The sequence below is a fragment of the Poecilia reticulata genome, linkage group LG11 (assembly GCF_000633615.1).
Source record: "Poecilia reticulata strain Guanapo linkage group LG11, Guppy_female_1.0+MT, whole genome shotgun sequence".
Lineage (NCBI taxonomy): Eukaryota > Metazoa > Chordata > Actinopteri > Cyprinodontiformes > Poeciliidae > Poecilia > Poecilia reticulata.
This window is the reverse complement of record NC_024341.1, coordinates 13519750-13539837: the sequence shown is the minus strand read 5'-3', so window position 1 is coordinate 13539837 and position 20088 is coordinate 13519750. Positions and strand designations below refer to the sequence as shown.

The 20088-nt window shown below is 40.4% G+C and overlaps 2 protein-coding genes across 3 annotated transcripts; one reads left to right on the top strand and one right to left on the bottom strand.

The window, feature by feature from the left end:
- The first annotated feature begins 384 nt into the window (after nt 1–384).
- kat2b (K(lysine) acetyltransferase 2B) lies at nt 385–11826 on the top strand. Of its 2 annotated transcripts, none has more exons than XM_008421952.2 (18): nt 385–759; nt 2282–2408; nt 2511–2656; nt 2747–2833; nt 2941–3122; nt 3211–3402; nt 4244–4347; nt 4475–4600; nt 4915–5048; nt 6231–6439; nt 6532–6658; nt 7199–7309; nt 7391–7534; nt 7613–7727; nt 7843–7873; nt 8040–8103; nt 8913–8997; nt 10505–11826. In XM_008421952.2, the coding sequence occupies exons 1-18, from the start codon at nt 559–561 to the stop codon at nt 10696–10698; spliced, it is 2379 nt and encodes a 792-aa protein (XP_008420174.1). In that variant the 5' UTR covers nt 385–558; the 3' UTR covers nt 10699–11826. The 2 variants fall into 2 exon arrangements, with proteins under 2 accessions (XP_008420174.1, XP_008420173.1); XM_008421951.2 differs by having other exon boundaries at nt 4906–5048.
- On the bottom strand, nt 10955–17063 carry sgo1 (shugoshin 1). Its single transcript, XM_008421953.2, has 10 exons — nt 16919–17063; nt 16540–16694; nt 15360–15568; nt 15155–15207; nt 14951–15015; nt 13503–14354; nt 13355–13420; nt 12718–12882; nt 12365–12536; nt 10955–12289 (listed from the first exon to the last, which is right to left on the bottom strand). Exons 2-10 carry the CDS (start codon nt 16682–16684, stop codon nt 12133–12135), a joined length of 1884 nt encoding a protein of 627 aa, XP_008420175.1. The 5' UTR covers nt 16685–16694; nt 16919–17063; the 3' UTR covers nt 10955–12132.
- Between the last annotated feature and the right edge of the window lie 3025 nt (nt 17064–20088).

Here is a 20088-nt window from a genome sequence, read left to right as displayed (position 1 = left end):
AACTTCACAGCTTAATCCCTGACCTGTGTTGTGTGTTTATTGGTCTGAATGTGTGACATTTAATTAGTCTACCAAAGACTAATTAAATGTCTTTGGTAGGTTATTGGTTGTATTGGGTTTTATTTATGTGTAGCAGAGTCAGGGGTGGGAGGGATTTTTAGGTTTTCATTTGTCCAACATTTTAAAACTATGTATCATTAAGTATTTCCTCATTAATTTAATAGGCCATGTAATTGCATTGAGACGGTTATTCAGTTCATTTTTCTCCCCCCCTCTACATACTTGTGATCTGGCTCCACGTTTATTTTTTTCCCTCCACCAGATTTGACCTTGAAAATTCCCCACGATTAGCTGCGTTTTTTTTTTTGCGTCCTCTCCTCTGAGTTGCAGTCTGGCCCGTCCAATCCGAGTCCCCTAGCGGAGGAAAATGGGCCTACAGCGAGAAATTGAAAATAAGGATGAGCGCCATGTCTGATCCTCCGCCTGTGGAATAGAGCGGACGGCAGGGCGATCGTGTTCCCCGGGCCTGCGGTCCCTTCGGGCTTTCGGTGAGCAGTCATGGCCGACAGCGTGGGGATTCAACAAGGTTCGCCGGCCGTCGGAGCCGCGGGCCTGGTTCCGGCCGCTCCCGGAGCCGCGGGGACGGAGGGCTCCGGCGCCGCTGGAGGATCTGCACGTATAGCCGCGAAGAAGGCGCAACTCCGCTCCTCACCACGGCCGAAGAAACTGGAAAAACTCGGAGTGTATTCATCCTGCAAAGTATGCACGGTTTACAGACGGTAGACTTTTAGAGCGCTGCAGTTTTGACTGCTTAATCCGCACGAAGAGCTTGTTTGTGTTGGTTGCAATAGTTTCCTAAAATGCAAGCGCAGCAAAGGAAGCCATTGCCGAGCATCAGTTTTTTTTTCCCCCCTCTTTTTTTCTCTCTTTTTTTTATGTGTACATGCACAAACCAGTTGATGAAACGAGTAGTGCTATTTAAAGAAGTTTAAGTGTTGCATTCGGGCTCTTCGGCAGCGGCCCTGTAGCTGCAAGGCTCCGTGTTTTTACAGCGCTACCCTGGCTCTGTCAAGGTGGGGGGTGGGTGAGCTTAGTAAACATTGGCTCTGCTTTTTTTTTTTTTTTGGAGTCGCTTGGCTGTGAGCAGAGAGACGCGGTGTCCCTCCGTGTGTTGCTGCGCGGTTTCACCCCGACTTCACCGAGCCGGGGGCCGCCTGACAGAGTACATCTGTAGGCACACACAGGAGTTTGTGTTGCTTATGCAGCTACGATCCGCAAAAGAGGGACTGGGGTCTTTGTTTTGACAGGGTGACAGCTGGCTGGGGTGGGCGGAGTTTGTTGTCGTTCCAGAGCGCATGCTCAGAACAGCCCAGCCCAGCTGACCGTGGTGAGAAGCCTCGCCTGTACACGGCGTTACAGCCATGGCAAGTTTCTGTTTACATTGGTGAATAGATGCACCTCAGCCATGCAGAATAAGTTTGTTTGTTCCAGTAATGAAGTTCAAACACAGATTCGTCTCACACGGTGATGCATTTCAAAATGGTTTTTTTTTTTCTTCCTGTAATCTTGATGAGTATACAGCTAATAAAAACACAAAATTGTGTTGCTATAAAAATGTGATGTCGAGATGGAAAAAAAAAAAAAAAACTTACTCTAAAACCTAGCACTAAAAATTACATTTACATTTTTAAAAAATCTTAGTACTGTACATTTTTGAGGCAAGTTTTGTAAAGGCTAAGGTTGCAGAACCCTGGTCTGGAGAAAGAGGACCCTGGTTACCTGAGGTCCAGTCTGATGTTTCAACAGGCAGTATGTTGATTTGGGGAGTCAAATCCAAAACGCAACCAAATAAGAAAAAAATTCAGCACTTCATGCTTTCTTCTACTCACTTGCTCTGGAATTTAATTTTACAGTAGGATTTTGCTCACATTGCCAAAAGGTACCAATTCATGCAGAAAGAGGCCCTACCAAGTACTGAGTGAATGTAAATGTGTTGATGTACTTTTCACAAGACCTAGATTTCTAAGGTATTCTTATGTAGCATACCTTTTTTATTTTTATTTTTTGGGGGGTGTGGGGGGGGGGGAGAAACTCAATTTTAACAAGTTGTAAACCACGATCATCAAAATTTAACACACGCTCAATCTACAAATTTCACTGCTCGAATTAAAATACCAAAAACATTTTAACACGTGGATGATTTCCTTTTATTAAAATGTATCTGATCACTGCACTGGCATCTGTTCCTGATTGTACTAATTTGAGTCCATGTTTCCCACAGGCTGAAGGAGCCTGTAAATGTAATGGCTGGAAAAGTCAGAACCCGCCTCCGACACCTCCTCAGACTGACCAGCAATCCAACACAGTAAACTTGCAGGAACCTTGTCGGAGCTGTTCTCACACGTTAGGTAGTAAAAAAAAAAAAAATCTATAGCTCCGTATTGTTCAGCGATGATGTCAATTTCAGTGTTTTCTTTGCCAATAGCTTTTTTTTTTTTTTGTCCTCATAGGTGATCACGTGACTCATCTTGAAAACGTTTCAGAGGAGGAAATGAACAGGCTACTAGGTATCGTTTTGGATGTGGAGTATCTCTACACCTGTGTTCACAAAGAGGAGGATGCCGACACCAAACAGGTCTACTTCTCCCTCTTCAAAGTAACCAACCGCCTACCTCATCCTTACTTCGAAGACATTTCATTTGCATTGCACAGAAAGCGACCGACGCATTGTTCCGTCTCCCTACAGCTGTTGAGAAAATCCATCCTACAGATGGGTAAGCCGATGTTGGAGGCACAAGAGAGTCCGCCGTTTGAAAAGCCCAGCATTGAGCAGGTAAAATCAAGTCTGGAACTGGAAAAGAACGCTGCACTTTTATTAACACCATGGCGTCACATCACTGTTCTCTCATTGTTCACAAAAAAAAAAAAAAAAAAAAAAAGGGAGTGAATAATTTCGTCCAGTACAAATTCAGCCACCTACCGTCAAAGGAGCGACAAACTATCATGGAGCTGGCCAAGATGTTCCTGAATCAGATCAACTACTGGCAGCTGGAAACTCCCTCTCAGAGACGCCAAAGGGTGCCCAGTGACGACGTGGTTGGATACAAAGTCAACTACACCAGGTTATATTAAGCGGACTTAAACCAGGCATTCATCAGCGCAATGCGATTTCCACGTTCTAAAAAAAATGTGTTTGCGCGCTCTCTACAGATGGCTCTGCTACTGCAACGTGCCGCAGTTCTGCGACAGCTTGCCGCGCTACGAGACCACGCAGATCTTCGGCCGGACGTTGCTGCGCTCCGTGTTCACTGTGATGAGGAAGCAGCTGCTGGAGCAGGCCAGACAGGAGAAGGACAAGCTTCCTCCTGAGAAACGCACTCTCATTCTCACACACTTTCCCAAGTAAGTCCAAAATGTGTATAAGGGTGCGCAGAAAAATGGCAGTCATGCTGACGGACCACAGATTCATGCACATCCAATGGTGTTCAGCCTGCTGTGGCCCTGAAGTCTGAAGTGATCACACAAAATGACTGATGGCAACTCGGCTTGTTTGTCTTGTGTAGAGATGCAACTAAAGACAGAATGTAAATGTAAACAAACAAACAAACAAAAAAACTGTAAAGTTATAGAGCGCACCATACTATAAGCCGCTGGTATCACCGCCGCTCTGGGGGTTTTTTTCACAAGGACGCAGAAGAGGGCTGCAATAAATATGCTGGATTTATTAAGGACGCAGCCCTCCGTCTCTAATACCGAACCATGGTTTCGTTCACGCCGAGCTTATGTGCAGCGACTAACGATCTGTACTGCCAGATCGATAGCCTTCAACTTAAAAGCTGCATCATATGAGTTTGAAGAAATTTCTCCGTCGTGCCTGCTGCTAGCATGTGCTAAATGAAAATTAGCATTTCTTTGATTTCCAATGATTCACTTTCTGCTAAAGCGCCCCCTGGTGGTTGACGAAAAATCCACAGAAAAGCCGCACTGAGCTTTGAGCCGCATGGTTCAAAGCGTGGGGGAAAAGTAGCGGCTATAGTCCGAAAAATACGGTAATGCCTGAAATGGGTCCGACAAGGATTTCATCCAAAAGTGTACACAAATGTAACCAGAACAAAAAAAAAACAAAAAAAAAAAAAAACAATTATTTTATCTGATGCGATTTGAAAATAGCAGTGCAGTTCAGCACTGTATGTAGAAACATGTTTGGATATAGTAATGTTCTAGATGTGTTTTCCTCTCTCAGATTCCTTTCCATGTTGGAAGAGGAAGTTTACAGCCACAGCTCTCCTATCTGGAGCCAAGACTTCTTGGTGGGAGCAACAGGAGGCCAGATTCCTGTCCACACAGGTAGTGCAAACCCTCACCGACACATTTGTTACTGATATAATGTTAATATATGGACAAAAGTGACACGATGCAACACACTATATCTGTTCGTATTTAATCTGCTAATGTTTTTACTTTGTCTGTGCAGTGATAAGTGCTCCCCCAGTTGCCAGGCCCATATACTACAGCACCAGTCCCATGTCAGTGGACCAGTCCACTTGTGGAAGTGTGAGCCCTGCCAGAAAACCCGCCTCTGTTCTGGAGTCAAACCCAGGTATCACAGACGAACTTGCAATTACTCAAGTTGTCTCCTTAAATAATAAAACAGCAATTTTCCAGCTAATAATTGCCACGTCTGAAAATTGGCTCACTTTGCGTGTTCAGTTTGTCGTCGCAAGCTTGTATCAATCGACCAAAACATGAGGCAAATGACACAAATAATGCTAGCGTGGCTGGTGAAGCTAAGCTCACAGTGAGCTATATCTTTAAATTCTGGTTGATGTCTGTCGTTTCTGTGAAGCAAACGACACAGAAGAAACATGATGATTTCAAAGAGCGCTTTGTACCGCGTATGTGTTGGTTTCACAGTAGGAGAAAAGCGAAAAGCCTCAGAGCCGCTTCACCATGAAGAGAACAAGAGACCCAGGGTGGTGGGGGACATCCCCATGGACCTCATCAATGAAGTCATGGCAACCATCAGTGACCCTGCCACCATTCCAGAGGTAACCTTTAAATGAAGGCAGAGGGTAAAAAAAAAAAAAAAACACATGGATTATGTAACATTCCGAAGCTGTTTAAACTAAACATGAGACAAAATACTGCCGTTTAAATATATTAAAATTTTTAAGGGTCTTCAGTTCAGTGTCGTCTTAAAATGTGGTGATGCATCTGCCTCCTTTACAGCTTCTTCAGTTCTTGTTGCACCCAGTAACACTTAAAGAGGAACAAACTGATCCGAGATGTTTCCGTTTTACGAGGCAAAGCTGTGATGTAGAACAATGTGCTCTTTCAAAATTATTTTTACAAATATTAATTTCTGTTTCTGATTCTTTCATGTGCTACCACATCTGTTTTTTTTTCTTTCTTTCTTTCTTTTTTACAAACATGAACTGAGCCATTTCAGATTTGGAGGCAAAAAAACAACAACCTGATACTAAAAATCACCTTGGATCCTTTCTTTATACAGCTTTATTATTTGGTGTTTTGTTTGTTTGCAATCTTGTTTTCTTTCACTTGTTTTCTTGAAGATTTCTAACAATTATATATTATTGCCATAGCCATCCTTCCTCCAACACTGAAAATGAGAAAATATGTTTAATTTGAGTGAATTGATGCTGTATAGCTGCAGCGAAGAGTTGCATTTTTAAATTTTGAACAGAAATCAGACCCAGTGAGATGTGTCAAGTAAAAACCTTTCCTGTCCTACCATTACAAAAATAATGAAGCACATTATGTGATGACACAGGAAGTGAGGTTTTCAAGCAACAAATATTCCAGCTGGGTTTGGTGTGAAACATAAGATGGATATTTGGAAAAGCACCTCATGCCCATCATTCAGATGGAGAATCTGTAATCCTGTGGGTCTGATTAGGAACCTTATCAATTATGTAGCCTGTTTATCATCCGCCAACCAAACCAAATCAGAACCTATATTCTAATTTGTTACATTTATTTGATCCATTTTTTTCTCCCTGTGACACTAATAACTCAGGTTGCTGTATTTGCGTCACATTTTCAGCTTATTTAACCCTACTTTGTCAACCACGTTAAGGCATCGCATAACAATGTTAAGTCGGGTTCAGTCCTTTAATCAAAGAGAGCAGTGATTTCAGACATTTGAGGAGTTATGTTTTTATGATGGCAACAGGACGATCATGGATCTTTTACACCTCTCTCCTGGTCAGACGAGTCTGCTGTCTGCTCATTCTGCCCGCGATGAAGCCGCCCGCCTCGAAGAGCGGAGAGGAGTTATCGAATTCCACGTCATCGGGAACTCGCTCAATCAGAAGCCCAACAAGAGGATCCTGATGTGGCTCGTCGGCCTTCAGAACGTCTTCTCCCACCAGCTTCCCCGGATGCCCAAAGAGTACATAACCCGACTGGTCTTCGACCCGTGAGTATTTCTGACGTGTTTGTTTATTATTGTTACCCGTGTTCAGAAATGCATTGGGGTAATGAAGGTCGCCTGTGGCTCTTTCCTGGCAGGAAACATAAAACGCTGTCTTTGATAAAAGATGGCCGAGTCATTGGAGGGATCTGTTTCAGGATGTTCCCGTCGCAGGGCTTCACGGAGATTGTGTTTTGTGCCGTCACATCCAATGAGCAAGTCAAGGTGAGAACAGTCTCTTAGGTATTTCATTTCCTGTTGTTTATCTGTAGTGCTGTGAAAAAGTGTGCGCAAATGTTTAGTTTTTTTTTTTGTTTTTTTTTTGGTTGTTGCATTTTGGCCTCACTTAAAATGTCACCGATCATCAAATTTTAACAGCAGACAAAGTTAGTCTAAGTAAATACAAAATGCAGTTTTCAAAAGATTATTTTATTTACAATGCCTGACCTGCAAAATAAATGTTACTTTTGTGTAACCTGTCCATAAAGATGAAGTAGGCTTAAAAGATATGAAAGAGTAACACATCCTGCCGAAATGTAATGATACTATAAAATAGAGGAGAAAGAACTTGATTGACAACTGGACGGGTTAAAAATGACTCCTGTAAACCGCATGGAGAGGCATTTCACAGTTGAACACCAATTATTCCAAATAGTTGAGTGTAGTGCTTGTATCACACAGCTTTTTCATATGCAGAAAAATGTAATTATCTTAAAACATAATTTTTCAAAGCTCTGTTTTCTGATCTTTGGCTGTTGGTTGCAGGGTTATGGGACCCATTTAATGAACCACCTAAAGGAATATCACATAAAACATGAAATACTCAACTTCCTCACTTACGCTGACGAGTACGCAATTGGGTACTTCAAGAAACAGGTAACGGTCCATCTAGATGAAGAGACGTGAATGGCATTAAATTAGTTTTAGAACTGATCGTTTTGCTTTTGTCCCTCTCAGGGTTTTTCAAAGGACATTAAAGTCCCCAAAGCCAAGTACGTGGGCTACATCAAGGACTACGAGGGAGCCACGCTGATGGGCTGCGAACTCAACCCCAGCATCCCCTACACAGAGTTCTCCGTCATCATCAAGAAGCAGAAGGAGGTACCTGAGTGCTTATTTATCAAAGTTTTGCATCTCTCTCTCTGTTCTCAAACTCAGCCTGTCCTGTGTCTCCGTCAGATCATCAAAAAGCTGATAGAAAGGAAGCAGGCCCAGATCCGAAAGGTCTACCCGGGACTGTCCTGTTTTAAGGACGGGGTCCGGCAGATTCCCATCGAGAGCATTCCCGGCATACGTACGTTACTGAGAACTACACGGCACACACTATAGAAAAACAAGCTAATACTAATCTGTTCTGAATGCTTCGAGGATATTGAATTTTTTAAATTGTTTTTTGGTTATATCAACAGGTGAAACTGGCTGGAAGCCTGCAGGAAAGGGGTAAGAGTCCAAGAGTTCACCCTTCAGTCCTTCAAATAATTTAACAGATTTTAATAATAGAAATAAATTTAGAGAGATAAACGCAAGATATTTAAACTAGGACAAGAAATGCAAGAAAAAGTCATAATCTGGAATCATTTATTCACTCTTTATTTTGTTGCTGTAGGAAGGAATTGAAGGACCCTGACCAACTTTACAGCACACTGAAAACCATCCTGCAGCATGTGAAGGTAAGGCTCCAGCATGGTTCCTTTCATTTCACACTTTAATTTCCAACGTTTTCGGCCTGCGATGGACTGACGACCTGTCCAGGGCAAACCCCACCTCTCGCCTGTTGACAGGCACCAGCAACCCTTCCAGACCCCAATGGGTTAAGAGTGTAAGAAAATGGATGGATCGATTGAAAAGTTGAATCGGTGGATGGACCTTTTCTTTCTTTTTTTAAGAAATGTTGGTGGTCAATTTTGACAGAAAATATAATCTGTGCTTCTTATCCACACTTTTGCAGACCTGGAAAATGCTTAATTTCAGTAGGTTTCCATACTTTTCCAAAAAAGCCTGGGATAAGGTTAACTGGACAAATGATTTATTCCTATAACATCTCTTCCCCAAAGGGAATGTTGGGAGTGATTTATATTGGAAGAACGGCGTTTTATCTCCTCCTTTTTCCTTTACTCAGGAGGAATATGTAAGTGAAACGACTGCATTCCTTAAATTCTCCATTTCCCTTTGACGATCAAGGCTGGACATGACTTGAACACATCTTTGTTCTGCTCCACCACTCCACCCGTATCGCCTCCTGCTCATCCGATTAAAGATTTCATCGAAATCTTTAGGGATTTTGCGTTTTGGAGAGCGAAATCATTTGATCCTGCTTGTGTACAACTCTAGCAAAAGCACAAAACATATTACTTATGACCAGAAGCGTGAGCTAAAAATGCTCGGGAAGAGCAAAATTCAAATTTTAGCAAGGAAGGATCAGCATAAAATCCCAAAAATATAAAAAGAAAACTCATTGCTCTGTGTGCGTGTGTTTCAGAATCATCAGAACGCCTGGCCTTTCATGGAGCCTGTGAAGAAAACGGAAGCACCTGGCTACTACCAAGTCATTCGTTTCCCCATGGGTGTGTATGGCCGTGGTTTGTTTAAGGTTAAATATTAGTCACATGAAGCCTCTGTTTTTGCTTTTCAGACAGCAACAACCTCTGTAAACACAAAAAGCGGTTTTCTAATTTAATTTATTATGGATGAAAGCTTTCCAAGGCAATCTGGCTCAATGTGGGGGGAAAAAAAAACAAATGGCTCTGCTACTACTACTGGCAATGAGTCTTTTAGATCTGCAGTATATCTGGTAACTTTAGCCAACAGCTCATAGGGAAACAATGAAACATCTGTCAGATTAAACTCCAGACTTTGACTAAGCCAATTCAAAGCCTTTGCTTATTGAGCCATTCAGAGGTGGTGCTCTTCAGGTAATCGTTCTGCTGTGTAACTGAAGTACATTTAAGGCCACAAAATGGTGGTCAAAACATTCACCTTCAAGATTTTCTGCTAGAAAGAAGAATGTATGGTTCCATCAGTTGGAGCAAGTTGTCCAGGTTCAGAAGAAGCACCATGTTTTAGATGTAGATTTTATGTGCTTTATTTTTGTTTTTGAAATGCTATTCCTGTAACATGATAAACAACTTCCAAAAAGTTACATTTTTGTCTCACTGATCCACAGAAGCTTTTTGGGCATCATTGAGATTTTTGGGAAATGTGAGATGAGCCTTTTAGGATTTTTTTTTTGGGTCAGCAGTGGTTTTTAGCTTTTGGAATTACCAAAAATAACAGATTTTCCCAAGCCCTTATATTTAAACCATAAACTGCGACCTAAACAGAGGCAAATGGTAAATTAACTCGACTTATGTTGAGCTTTTCAAGTTGTAGACGAGAAAACCGCTTTGGGCAAACGTCCAGCAACACTCGCAATGTGCAGACCGGTTGGTAAATTGGGGTTACGTACTTTACCAAAGGCAGTATCAACACAGAGGAATCTACAATCAAAGTCACAATTTTCTGATTGTTGAATGCTAATGTAGATGACTCCTATTCCAGCTATCCACAACCGTCTTATAAACCTTGTGATGCATTAGAGGTTCTTTAGGTGTAATTTTGATTGTCAGGAAGGTTCACTGTTTAATGTTTCCTCAACATGTGGATAATGTCTCTCACTGTGGTTTGCTGGAGTCTCGGCGCCTTATTTGGATTTGTGACTCTGTCTAGACTGCTGAGATGCCAATGTCTTAATCGTCTATTCTTGAATTGCTTTAGATTGGGGCGTGGTGTATTGTCTTTTGAGATATTTTTGGCCTAGTTTATGTTGTCAGACGGGTTCTATTCAAGCAATTACTTTGGTGTACAGGTGTGGTAAGTTGATCTTAATCCATCTTTACAAAAAATACCTGCTAAATCGGATTGATTTAATGACTGGTCAAGTTTATATGTATAGCACATTTCAGCGACAAAGGAAAAAAAAAAAAAACTGGACAAAAACAAGAAAACTCTTCACGTTTTTCCTTGATCTAAGGTGCTGCTATTTAACTTTTTAAAGTTATATGTTGCCTGTCTCACTTTGTTTTTAACCCACAGACCTGAAGACGATGAGCGAGCGCCTGAAGAGCCGGTACTACACGACGCGGAAGCTTTTCATGGCCGACATGCAGCGCATCTTCACCAACTGCCGCGAATACAACGCTCCGGAGAGCGAGTACTACAAGTGTGCCAACATACTGGAGAAATTCTTCTACACCAAGATCAAAGAGGCGGGCCTCATCGAGAAGTAGACTAAAGACGAGAGGCTTTCAAGAAGCCTGGCGCGGGTTAGGTTAGCGGGTAATGCAGAAGACAATAACAAGAAAAGGATTATTGATTGTGGAGTTAGTTTCAGGATCATATCTTATGTTTAATGCATGCTGGCCTACATCCTGAATCACTTCCTTATGTTTGAAAGATTTGCCCAGAGGGATGTAGACACTCAAGAACAGAGACTATTTCTGATTGTAAAAAAAAAAAAAAAAAAGGGCATCTTTGATTTTTTTTTTTCTTTTTCTGTGCATCCCCAAAAACTGAGAAAGCTTCCGTCATTTGTTTTTGAAAATGATTAAACGTTGACAGCTGAGTTTTTTTTTTTTTTTAACGGATCTAACTATCTTCTCTGTTTACACAGCCTCTTGGTGTCTACCTTTCTCCTCCCAGTTGACTCAGGTTGTCATGTGAAGGAGCCAAATGTTTGATGGATCGAAGTCTTTAAGAAAAGTGTTTCCTGTGAGCAAAAACAAGCTGGAGCTTCCCTGTCTAATGGCAGCTATGAGCATGTACAGCACTAAGGTTCAAGTTTGTCAGTGACGAGTTCATCCTGCCAAAAGAGGAATATTACCTTTAAATTTTGTACATATTTTAATCATTTTGAAGCACTTATGCGCAATGTATATTTTAAATATCTATACCTAAAGTACATTTCCCCCCNAACCCACAAAAGGGCAGTTCGACTATCAAAATGCACTTTCCTCCCCCTCCAAGTATTAACAGGAATTCTCGCCCATTTTCATTTCTTCTACTTATGGATTACACTGTCAACTCAGAACTACTTTAATTATCTAGAGTTTATTCTTATTTATGTGCTTTAATTCAGAAGAATTATGTTTAAGACAAGGTCTTAATTTATTATCTTATTTTTGTCCTGCAGACGGAGATTGATAACTTTATACTTTGGAGACAAATGAAAAGATTGTGCAATACGATGTAGTTTTGCTGTTTTGTAAAAAGGTGTTTGTACTTTCCAAACTTTGGGAAAAATAACCTTTTTTAATATGTCTGTAAAAAAAATATATTTCATGCTCTTTGTACCATTGGTTTTATTGACCTAGAATTAGCCTATTTTGTAGACTAAATAAAAACAGATGTGAGGCTAATTTGGTGTTTTGTGCATTTGTTGTGAAAAGTTTCACCAATCAAACCATTTGAGTGGCAAAATTAGGTTTTAAAAGTTTGTCACATACAGTACAATGGAGAATTAACAATACACAAATGTTGCAAGATCATAGAATTAAAAAATATTGTAATTCAACCATTTTGGGAGAATATCATCTACATCTCCATGGAGAAAAAAAGAAAAAAGGAATTTAAAACAAGAAAAACTGATTACGGTTACACTATCGCAAAAAAAAAAAAAAATCCTCTATGGGAACACATATATATATATAATATAAAAAAAGGCTTCAGTGACATCCAACAAAAGACTCATTGTACTTCTCAAACGGCTGCTGGCTGCAAGACTTCCTGGATTTCTGCACAGACCTCCTGCCAGACTTCTGCTTGAAAATGGGAGAGCGAAGAAACTGCAGGTCTGTAAACTTATCTCCACGCCGAAGTTTTCTGTGAGGAAGTTACAAACGCCATTGTTTAAACATATTTTAGTAAGATAATAAGCAAACTTCTTAAAGGACTTACGCATTTAACGAAGGCTCCTTGTAGTCGACGGTCATGGTGCAGCGGCGTTTCCGAGCGGGAGCGTCGGAGCGGCGTGGGCCGCCACCGGAGAAATTGCGGTAGGCTGCAGGGGACATATTGGTCACGTCACACAGACTCAAGCCCCGCCCTGCTGACCTTACACCAACCCCACCTGTGGAAATGTGAGGAAAGATGTGATGGAAAGGAAATGGGGGAAAAAAAAGTAAATTGGTGCAGATTGAATCACATGCAAACAAAAGTGAAGAATTAAAGCCCAGAGCTCAATAAACCCAAAGAGGAAAAAAAAAAGTTTTTTTTTCCCTCTCCAAGAGGAAGCGTCGATTATAACTTACGTTTCTGGCATGTTTTGAGCCTTGGCGTTTGGCTCGATAAACGAGAAGAATTTTCAGAAGACGGTTCTCCAAAATTGGATAGGACGGTATCTATTCTCATCATCTCGGCCTCGATCAGAGGGCTGACAGCAGGGAAACCGTCCTCCGTTCTGTCCCTCTGAAGTTCTGAAAGAAACAACTTTCAGGTTGGTAGAAATCCATAGTTTGCTCCCACAAACTATAAAAACAAGGAAAAACTTTTTTTAAAAAAAAAAAGCTTATTTTCATGATGCAGTGAGTTAAAATGAAAAAAAAAGTACATTCCTAAATTTGAATCTCATTTTTCCAGATTTCCAGTTTTTTTATTTTTGCACTAAAAATGCAAAGCAGCCCAAATAATCTATAACAGATATTTTTAGCAGTCGAGGTTTAAATACAGAAACTGCAAAAATCACAGAGCAAAAAAGGTAAGAAGAAAAGATGGATGGATAGAAAGTTACAACTTTTAAATAGGGAACATGTCATCAAACTAATTCATTTCTGCTTCCACCTACCAATTTCGATGTAATTAGATACTTCATCAGACTTCTCCGCACTACAAGAAACTTTAGCTACGTTCAGCAAAATATATGAATAAATGAATCCAGCTTTCACTCACTCTGGTGACTCTCTTCACCCTTTCCAGAATGTGCCACCTCCAACTTCGACTCTTCATCCCTGAAGACTAATCAACAGAAAATTGGACATTTTCAGTGGTACCAATGAAGCAAGGAGAAAACCACTAAGTTTCTACTGTGAAAACTCACCAAAGATCTTTGGGGTGGGAGGGATGTTTTCCTTTTTCCTGACAATCTGCGAGCGTCGGCCTCCGCGTGTGGCGATGACTTTGGTTTTAGCGGGAGAGGACTGTCTCCGTCTTGTCTTTTGAGGGACGTACAGGCTGTCTTCCGACTCTGAGGACGGCGACGATGAGCTGGTTTCGCTCTGTTTGGGAACAGCCGCCGAGTCTTCGGCTTGCGTCTCCTCGCTAATGGGTGTCGCCGGCTGATTCTCCTCGGCTTTCGCCTTGAACGGCGTGATGTGGACGGTTTCCTCGCAGTCAAAGTCAAACGTGTCGTTGAATCCCAGCGACGTGTTGAGCTTGTTGGTCTGAGGTGGAGGAGCTGCTTTCCCCCGTGTGGCCGCGCGGTCCCGGCTCTTGGAGCGGGCTCTGGGTTTGGGATTCTCCCAGGGCTTCTTAAGCGGGACGCGATCGGGTTTGCGGCTTCTGTCGGGTTTCCGTGGAGCTGGTTCGGGTTTGGAGCGAGGCTGCTGCTGCTGGGTTTGTTTCCTGCCAGGCTGCAGGTGTGTTTTTTTGGGAAGGACTGGCTCAGGTGTAGAGTGATGCAACTCCTCTGTGTCGCTGACATCCGCTGCCTCTGGTTCTGCTCCCTGGTGGTTCTGATTCAGGCCTGAACTCTCGCCGTGAATAGGGCTCGGTAATACGACCCTAAGATCAGCAACTGGGTCTGCATTGCTCAACCGGCGCTGTTCTTGCACACGTTCAGAGCGCCTCCTGCTTCTTCTGTCGCCGTGCCGACGCCTCACACCCACCGTGGATGGCAGAGCAACCTCTTTGTCACAGTTAACGTGTCCGTTCTTTTTAGAAGGAGGGGAGTCTACGGAGAAATGGTTTCAAAATAAATACAAAAGTTACGTTGAATACGAGTTACTTTAATTAATACAGCAGACTGCAGGCTGGTGATGTCATGCTTTATTATTTACTTTACTTAAATTTAGAATTTCTAATATCTCTTTCTAAACCATTTGAATCCAGCTTTGCTGCAGTTTTTTATTTTTTTTTTCATATTGTTTTTACATCCTGTTTATTTTACACTGGCTGCTTTATTCCTAATTGAACTAACTGAAAAAATTAAAGTTGTACCGTTTGTACATATTTGACCAAATTTGTGAAACTATTGGTGTATTTAAGTTTACTGTACAGGTGCAGAGTTATCAAATAAATTCATAATTCAGTAAGATTTAAATTGTGTTTAAAAAAAGAAACGTTTTAAGTCAATCCAGCTGTTTTTTCTGCATCGGCTCATATCGGCTGATGCTAAATGTCAGATATCCATATAAATATTAGAAGTGAAAAAAAAAAAAAAGAGGATCAGTGCATACCTAATCTACACAACAGTAAATAATTATACAGAAAGCAATAATCACTGTACAAAATGTAAACAACTGAAATCTATATCAACAACAAAATTACCAGGACAAATTGGTGAAGCATCACACAACGTGAGCTGATCAAGCTGCTGACTGCTGCGCTTCCTCCTGAGAATAAAAAAACAAAGCAAAATGCCAACAATAAATGCAGGATAAATTATGCACAGTGACACCCCAAAGCATTGGCCAGTGACCGAGAAGCTGCTGTCTAACGAAAAAAAAAAACACTTCTGTATTTTCAACTCACCTCTCTGAATTCTGATGGTTTGGGTTTTCCTGTTGGATCCCTGTTGGTTTAGCCTAGACCAAAAACACAAATAAATGTAACATTGAAAACGCATAATGTGATTAATAAAAGGTGTACTGTGATATCTGGACACCTAAATAACACTCTGGATAAAAATAAATAAAATACTTGAACAGGAAATGGGCATCATTATCTGAGAGTGTACCTGTGAAGCACTTGCTGCCAGCGCCTCCTGCTCCTTGCGCTTCCTCTTGAGCAGAAGCAGGTGAAGGAAGAGGGCTTGCTGCTCACGCTTCAGCTGCAGGATCACCGCGTTGGCCTGCCTCACTTTCTCCTTCTCGGCTTGCAGGGCCACAGCTAGCGCCTTGTTATTCTGCTGCACACCTTTAAGGATGGTGTGTGTAGAACTGGATGCTAAGAGAAAATAAAAACACAAAATATTTTTTTTTTCCCTTCAAAATTTATTTATGAAGCACATAAAAAAAATCCCAGCAAGCTTACTCAAAGTGGATGACACAGATATTAAAACACACTCACATAAAATAGAACGCAGACAATAAATAGAGATGTTCCAAGTTTTATTTGAAGAATCCATTTGAAAATATTTAACAGTTCATGCAATAAATTATTCAAACATCCATATCATATTTTTTTTAAATGATTGAATGTATTCAATAAAATATATATATACATATATATGTTGGACTGTATGGCTTTTGGTCTCCAGCAGTATTTAGGTTAGAAGGTTCATATAAGAGATATAAAAACAAACAGGAAATTGTGGTTTGGTTTAGCAGATGCTTCTATAAAATATGTTTTATTATTCTTATTCAAATTAAATGCTAGAATGGATCATATGATCACTCCTCCAGTACAGGGCATCAAAACCACAAAGAGAAATTTGGCATCTTTTGAAAAACCAGAAATGCATACCTAACCCTAAGTATCCTATCACCAGTATATTAAAAAAAATTTACCCTCTGGGATAACATTTTAGAAACACTCTTTTTGAATGGGAAAGATTTAGTAATGAGTTGTAAACAATACAATCAGAATCACTTGGATTTAAATTCTGCACGTGTAGCAGCTGGACCAGAGAAATACAACAAAGAAGTCAACTCATCATTAAGGGTTGAGAATGCTGCATTTAAAGCTAATGTAGTACAGTATTTGTGATGCTGAAACCTTAGTTTACAACGTACACATGTGCGATTATAGTTCACATTAGATACATATTTTAATACATTATTACATGCATTTGCATGGTCTTCGTCCCATTTAGTCTGTACAGATCTGGTCGTCATAAACGCCCCCTGCGCCTCTGTGTGCGCACAAACAGGAGCTCTTAAACGACCGGAAGCTCTAACGAGTAAACAAACACTTACCTGTGGTTTTGTTCATCATTCTTGACCGTCCCCTGTTTGGAGCTACAGCATTAGCCAACTGTTTGTTCCTCTTCTCCTTCATCCTCTCCTTGATGTCCTCCAAACTTTGTTGGAAGGACTTCTTCTGGACTCTCTCTCTCACCATGGTTCAAGATCTATGTGAGTTATGAAGATATAATCAACATATGTGTCCTTATTTATGTGCTCAGTTGTTTACCACAACGATATATCGGGCTTAAATCTAAATCAAGACACTAACAGCGCCGTTAGCTAAACAACCAAAGTCAATCGTCGTTACCGTTTACTAAAGCACACGGCTAGTTTTAGCAACAGCGGCCTGATAATATTTATGTCTGAAAGAAAGGCACGTTGAACCTACCAGGATATATATTTTACGATGAATTTTAACTTCGCTTCTTTCTCTACTGCGAAATACGTGAAAAAAAATTAAGAAAACAGAGCATCAACGGAATCCATTTTTCTAACGTCGTCTTCGGAGGGAGGACTTTCGAATTCAGAACCGCGACTGCTGATTGGTGGAAGTACGGCTTGACGTAACTTCCTTCTTTCAAATGAAGGGATTGTTCGCTAGATGTCGCTGATGTAAAGAAAATAAACCACATCGTTTTCCACGAGTGATGTCTGGAAGTCAATTTTCACCATTTCAACGATGGAAATTGAACATATCTATTCGGCTTCTATGCTCCTTTATTCTTTGATGGATGTATTTAGCGGTCAGTTGGCGGGATTGACCCCGGACAGGTGAGCTGGCAAATAAATCATTCACAATTTTGACTTTTTAATTAATAACATTGAGGTTTAATTCCAAATTCTGACTTTCATACTAAGAATAATGAGATTCAGTCATAAGTTTAATCTTAAAAGTCATAGATTTTAATGCCAACACAGGGTTTCAATATTTTAGTATAATTTTGACCTCCAAATTCAGTATTCTAAGTTATAATTATTCATTTTAAAGCAGTTGCTGAATCTTGACTTTTAAAGTTATCAACATAATTAAGTCAATAATTATGGTATGAAAAGGCATAATTTTAACTTTGAAAGTTGTTAAAACTCAATTATAATGACATTCAAATGATTAGGATATTTAGAGTAATAATTCTGACCCTCAACATCATAGTTAAAATAGTAGAAACAAAATTAAAGTTTTAATCGGATTTAACAACCTCATAATTATGACTTCACAGTTTTGTTTTTTCATTTAAGCGACAGCAATGGGCTTCCGTAGTCATGTTTTACTTAGCATTCCTTATTTGTCTGAATCTGAAAAGTGTGCACAACCACACTGCAACTCAATCATCTAATTATAACTCTTGGTACCTCATACAGTCCCTTTCCAAACCTTTCCTGCCTGAACACCGGAAACAAACAAACCACACAGGAGTTATGCACCACCAGGAACTGAGGGCCAAATAAACTCAAAGATTACTGATTATATGTAAACATCTTTAAAAATGTAAATTGGGTTGAGACCCATCAAGGGTCAGGCTCATTTTGCACCACCAAAATTAATATTTATAATTGACTGCTGTAGATAAGAGTAGAGCGCGGTGCAGAGTGATGTGGTGCATGTGGATAGGGCAGATAGTTGTGTTAATCTTGGAGCCCATTGACAGGCAGAATTTTCAGTCTTGTTCCTTGAGATTTTTCTAAACCTCTCAGGCCCCGTTCAGGCTAAGATTACACAGTCAATTATTAGATGAAAGCACATTTTAATTTCCCTAGTTTGTCTTCTGCCACTCTGTTCAAAAGTCCACATTCCTGCCCTCTTGTTTTCAGCAGCCAGCCTAAATCAACACCCCACACAGATCCCTCCATTAAACCTACCCTAAATTCATCGCCACCTAATTACCTCCTGTTCAAGCTTCAGCTCAGTAAATGTTCTGCAAAATTTTGCATTACCTTATATTGCATAATCGTCTGTGCTGTCATTGAATCTAAAAGTCAAAGTGAAACATGGCATGACTTGTTTTTGGCAAGGCACAAAGAAAAAAGTTGCTCCTTTCCTGCGGGTCGTGAAGGTTAATATAATTCAGTTTACTGCACAAGCATCAAAGAGCGTGTCCGTACCAGCTGAATGCCACTGTGACATTTAGCAAAGTTTTTTTTTTCTTGCATAAAGGAAAAGGCACTATACTCAGATTTTGTAAGACGTTAAATTTGTTCACATACATGACTCACCATTCCTCAGCCCAAAAAACAAATAAACTACTAGAGCACTTTGTAAAGGTTAAAAAGGTTAAAGTCATCTACCGAAATTTAAAGTAAATTGTTTTTACAGGAACGTGTGACCCAAATATTCTCTTTTTTTTTACTGTCCATGCTAAATTTTGTTTTACAGCAGTGCGTTTTATTGTTGCTCATTTAAACGTTGAGTCGGCAGTGTGCCAGTGTAATGTGGTTAGAGCAACCAGAAGGTTCATGGAGTTTGCATGTTTTTCCCCCTTTTTACTTTTGAGAAACATTCAAAGTGAAGTAACAAGCAAATGTACTTTTTTTTTTTTTGCTAGTGCTGTGATGCAAGAAATGACTTCTTGGGCACAGATCATCATTTACCCAATGACAGGCAAGGTTAGTTAATACACTCAGTCTGACAAACAAGCCAAATTCAAAATTTCATTTATAATTTATTTAATACGACTACATGTGGCAATTCTAAATGTCATGTTTTGAATACATATATGCGCAACAAACATGAGCATTCTGCATAGTGTTGCTGATTTATGTGTTGTTTTTATTTTTAATTGTTTTCATTTTTTTTTAACCAGAAAACAAACAAAAAAAACACCTGACATATGCCAATCAATTCCCAGAGATTCCTCCATAAAAGAGTGGTGGAAATATGAATTGAATAATTTTCCAGTGTATTGAATCTGTCCACTTGTCACAAAATATGTGTTGCTGTCAAGACCAACAGTAGTTTGGGACTTGAGTGTGCAACACAATCACTGTACCAATGTAGACCATGTAAAACTCAAGAAATGTATTTAAGATTTTTATTGCTCATTAAATCTACAGTGTTTTCATGCCTACATGGCACGCGATTTTATTCACTGTAATGTTGTTTTGCACTTGGGACTGCGAGCTGGCAAATGCTGAATCTGAATTGATGTGGGGTAAGAAATCCAGCAGGGAAACCTCTAATAAAAGCTGAAATTGTAGTGTATTAAAAAGTGACATTTTGGCATTACCTGTAGAAGAACCACTTTGGTGTCTGTCATCGTCGGGCCTCCGACCCCAAACAGAGGAGGTTACGGTTACGGAGGAGTTTGACAAAGCTGCAGTGCTGCCCATTTAAAACATATGACTTCAGCAGAGTGTGTCAGATTTGACCGTGGCGTACGGCATACAAACAGGTCTGTGTTTCGTGCCCTGCATGCGTTTTCTCACTGGGACTATATCCTCATAGGTCACTGAAGGATTTGCAGCAGCAAAGCTTTATAAAGACCCCAAAAAAGCAATGATAAATTCTAACATATGTGGGCTTCCAACAACAGGTGTGGGATTTTAGTGTGGGCTTGGTGACTA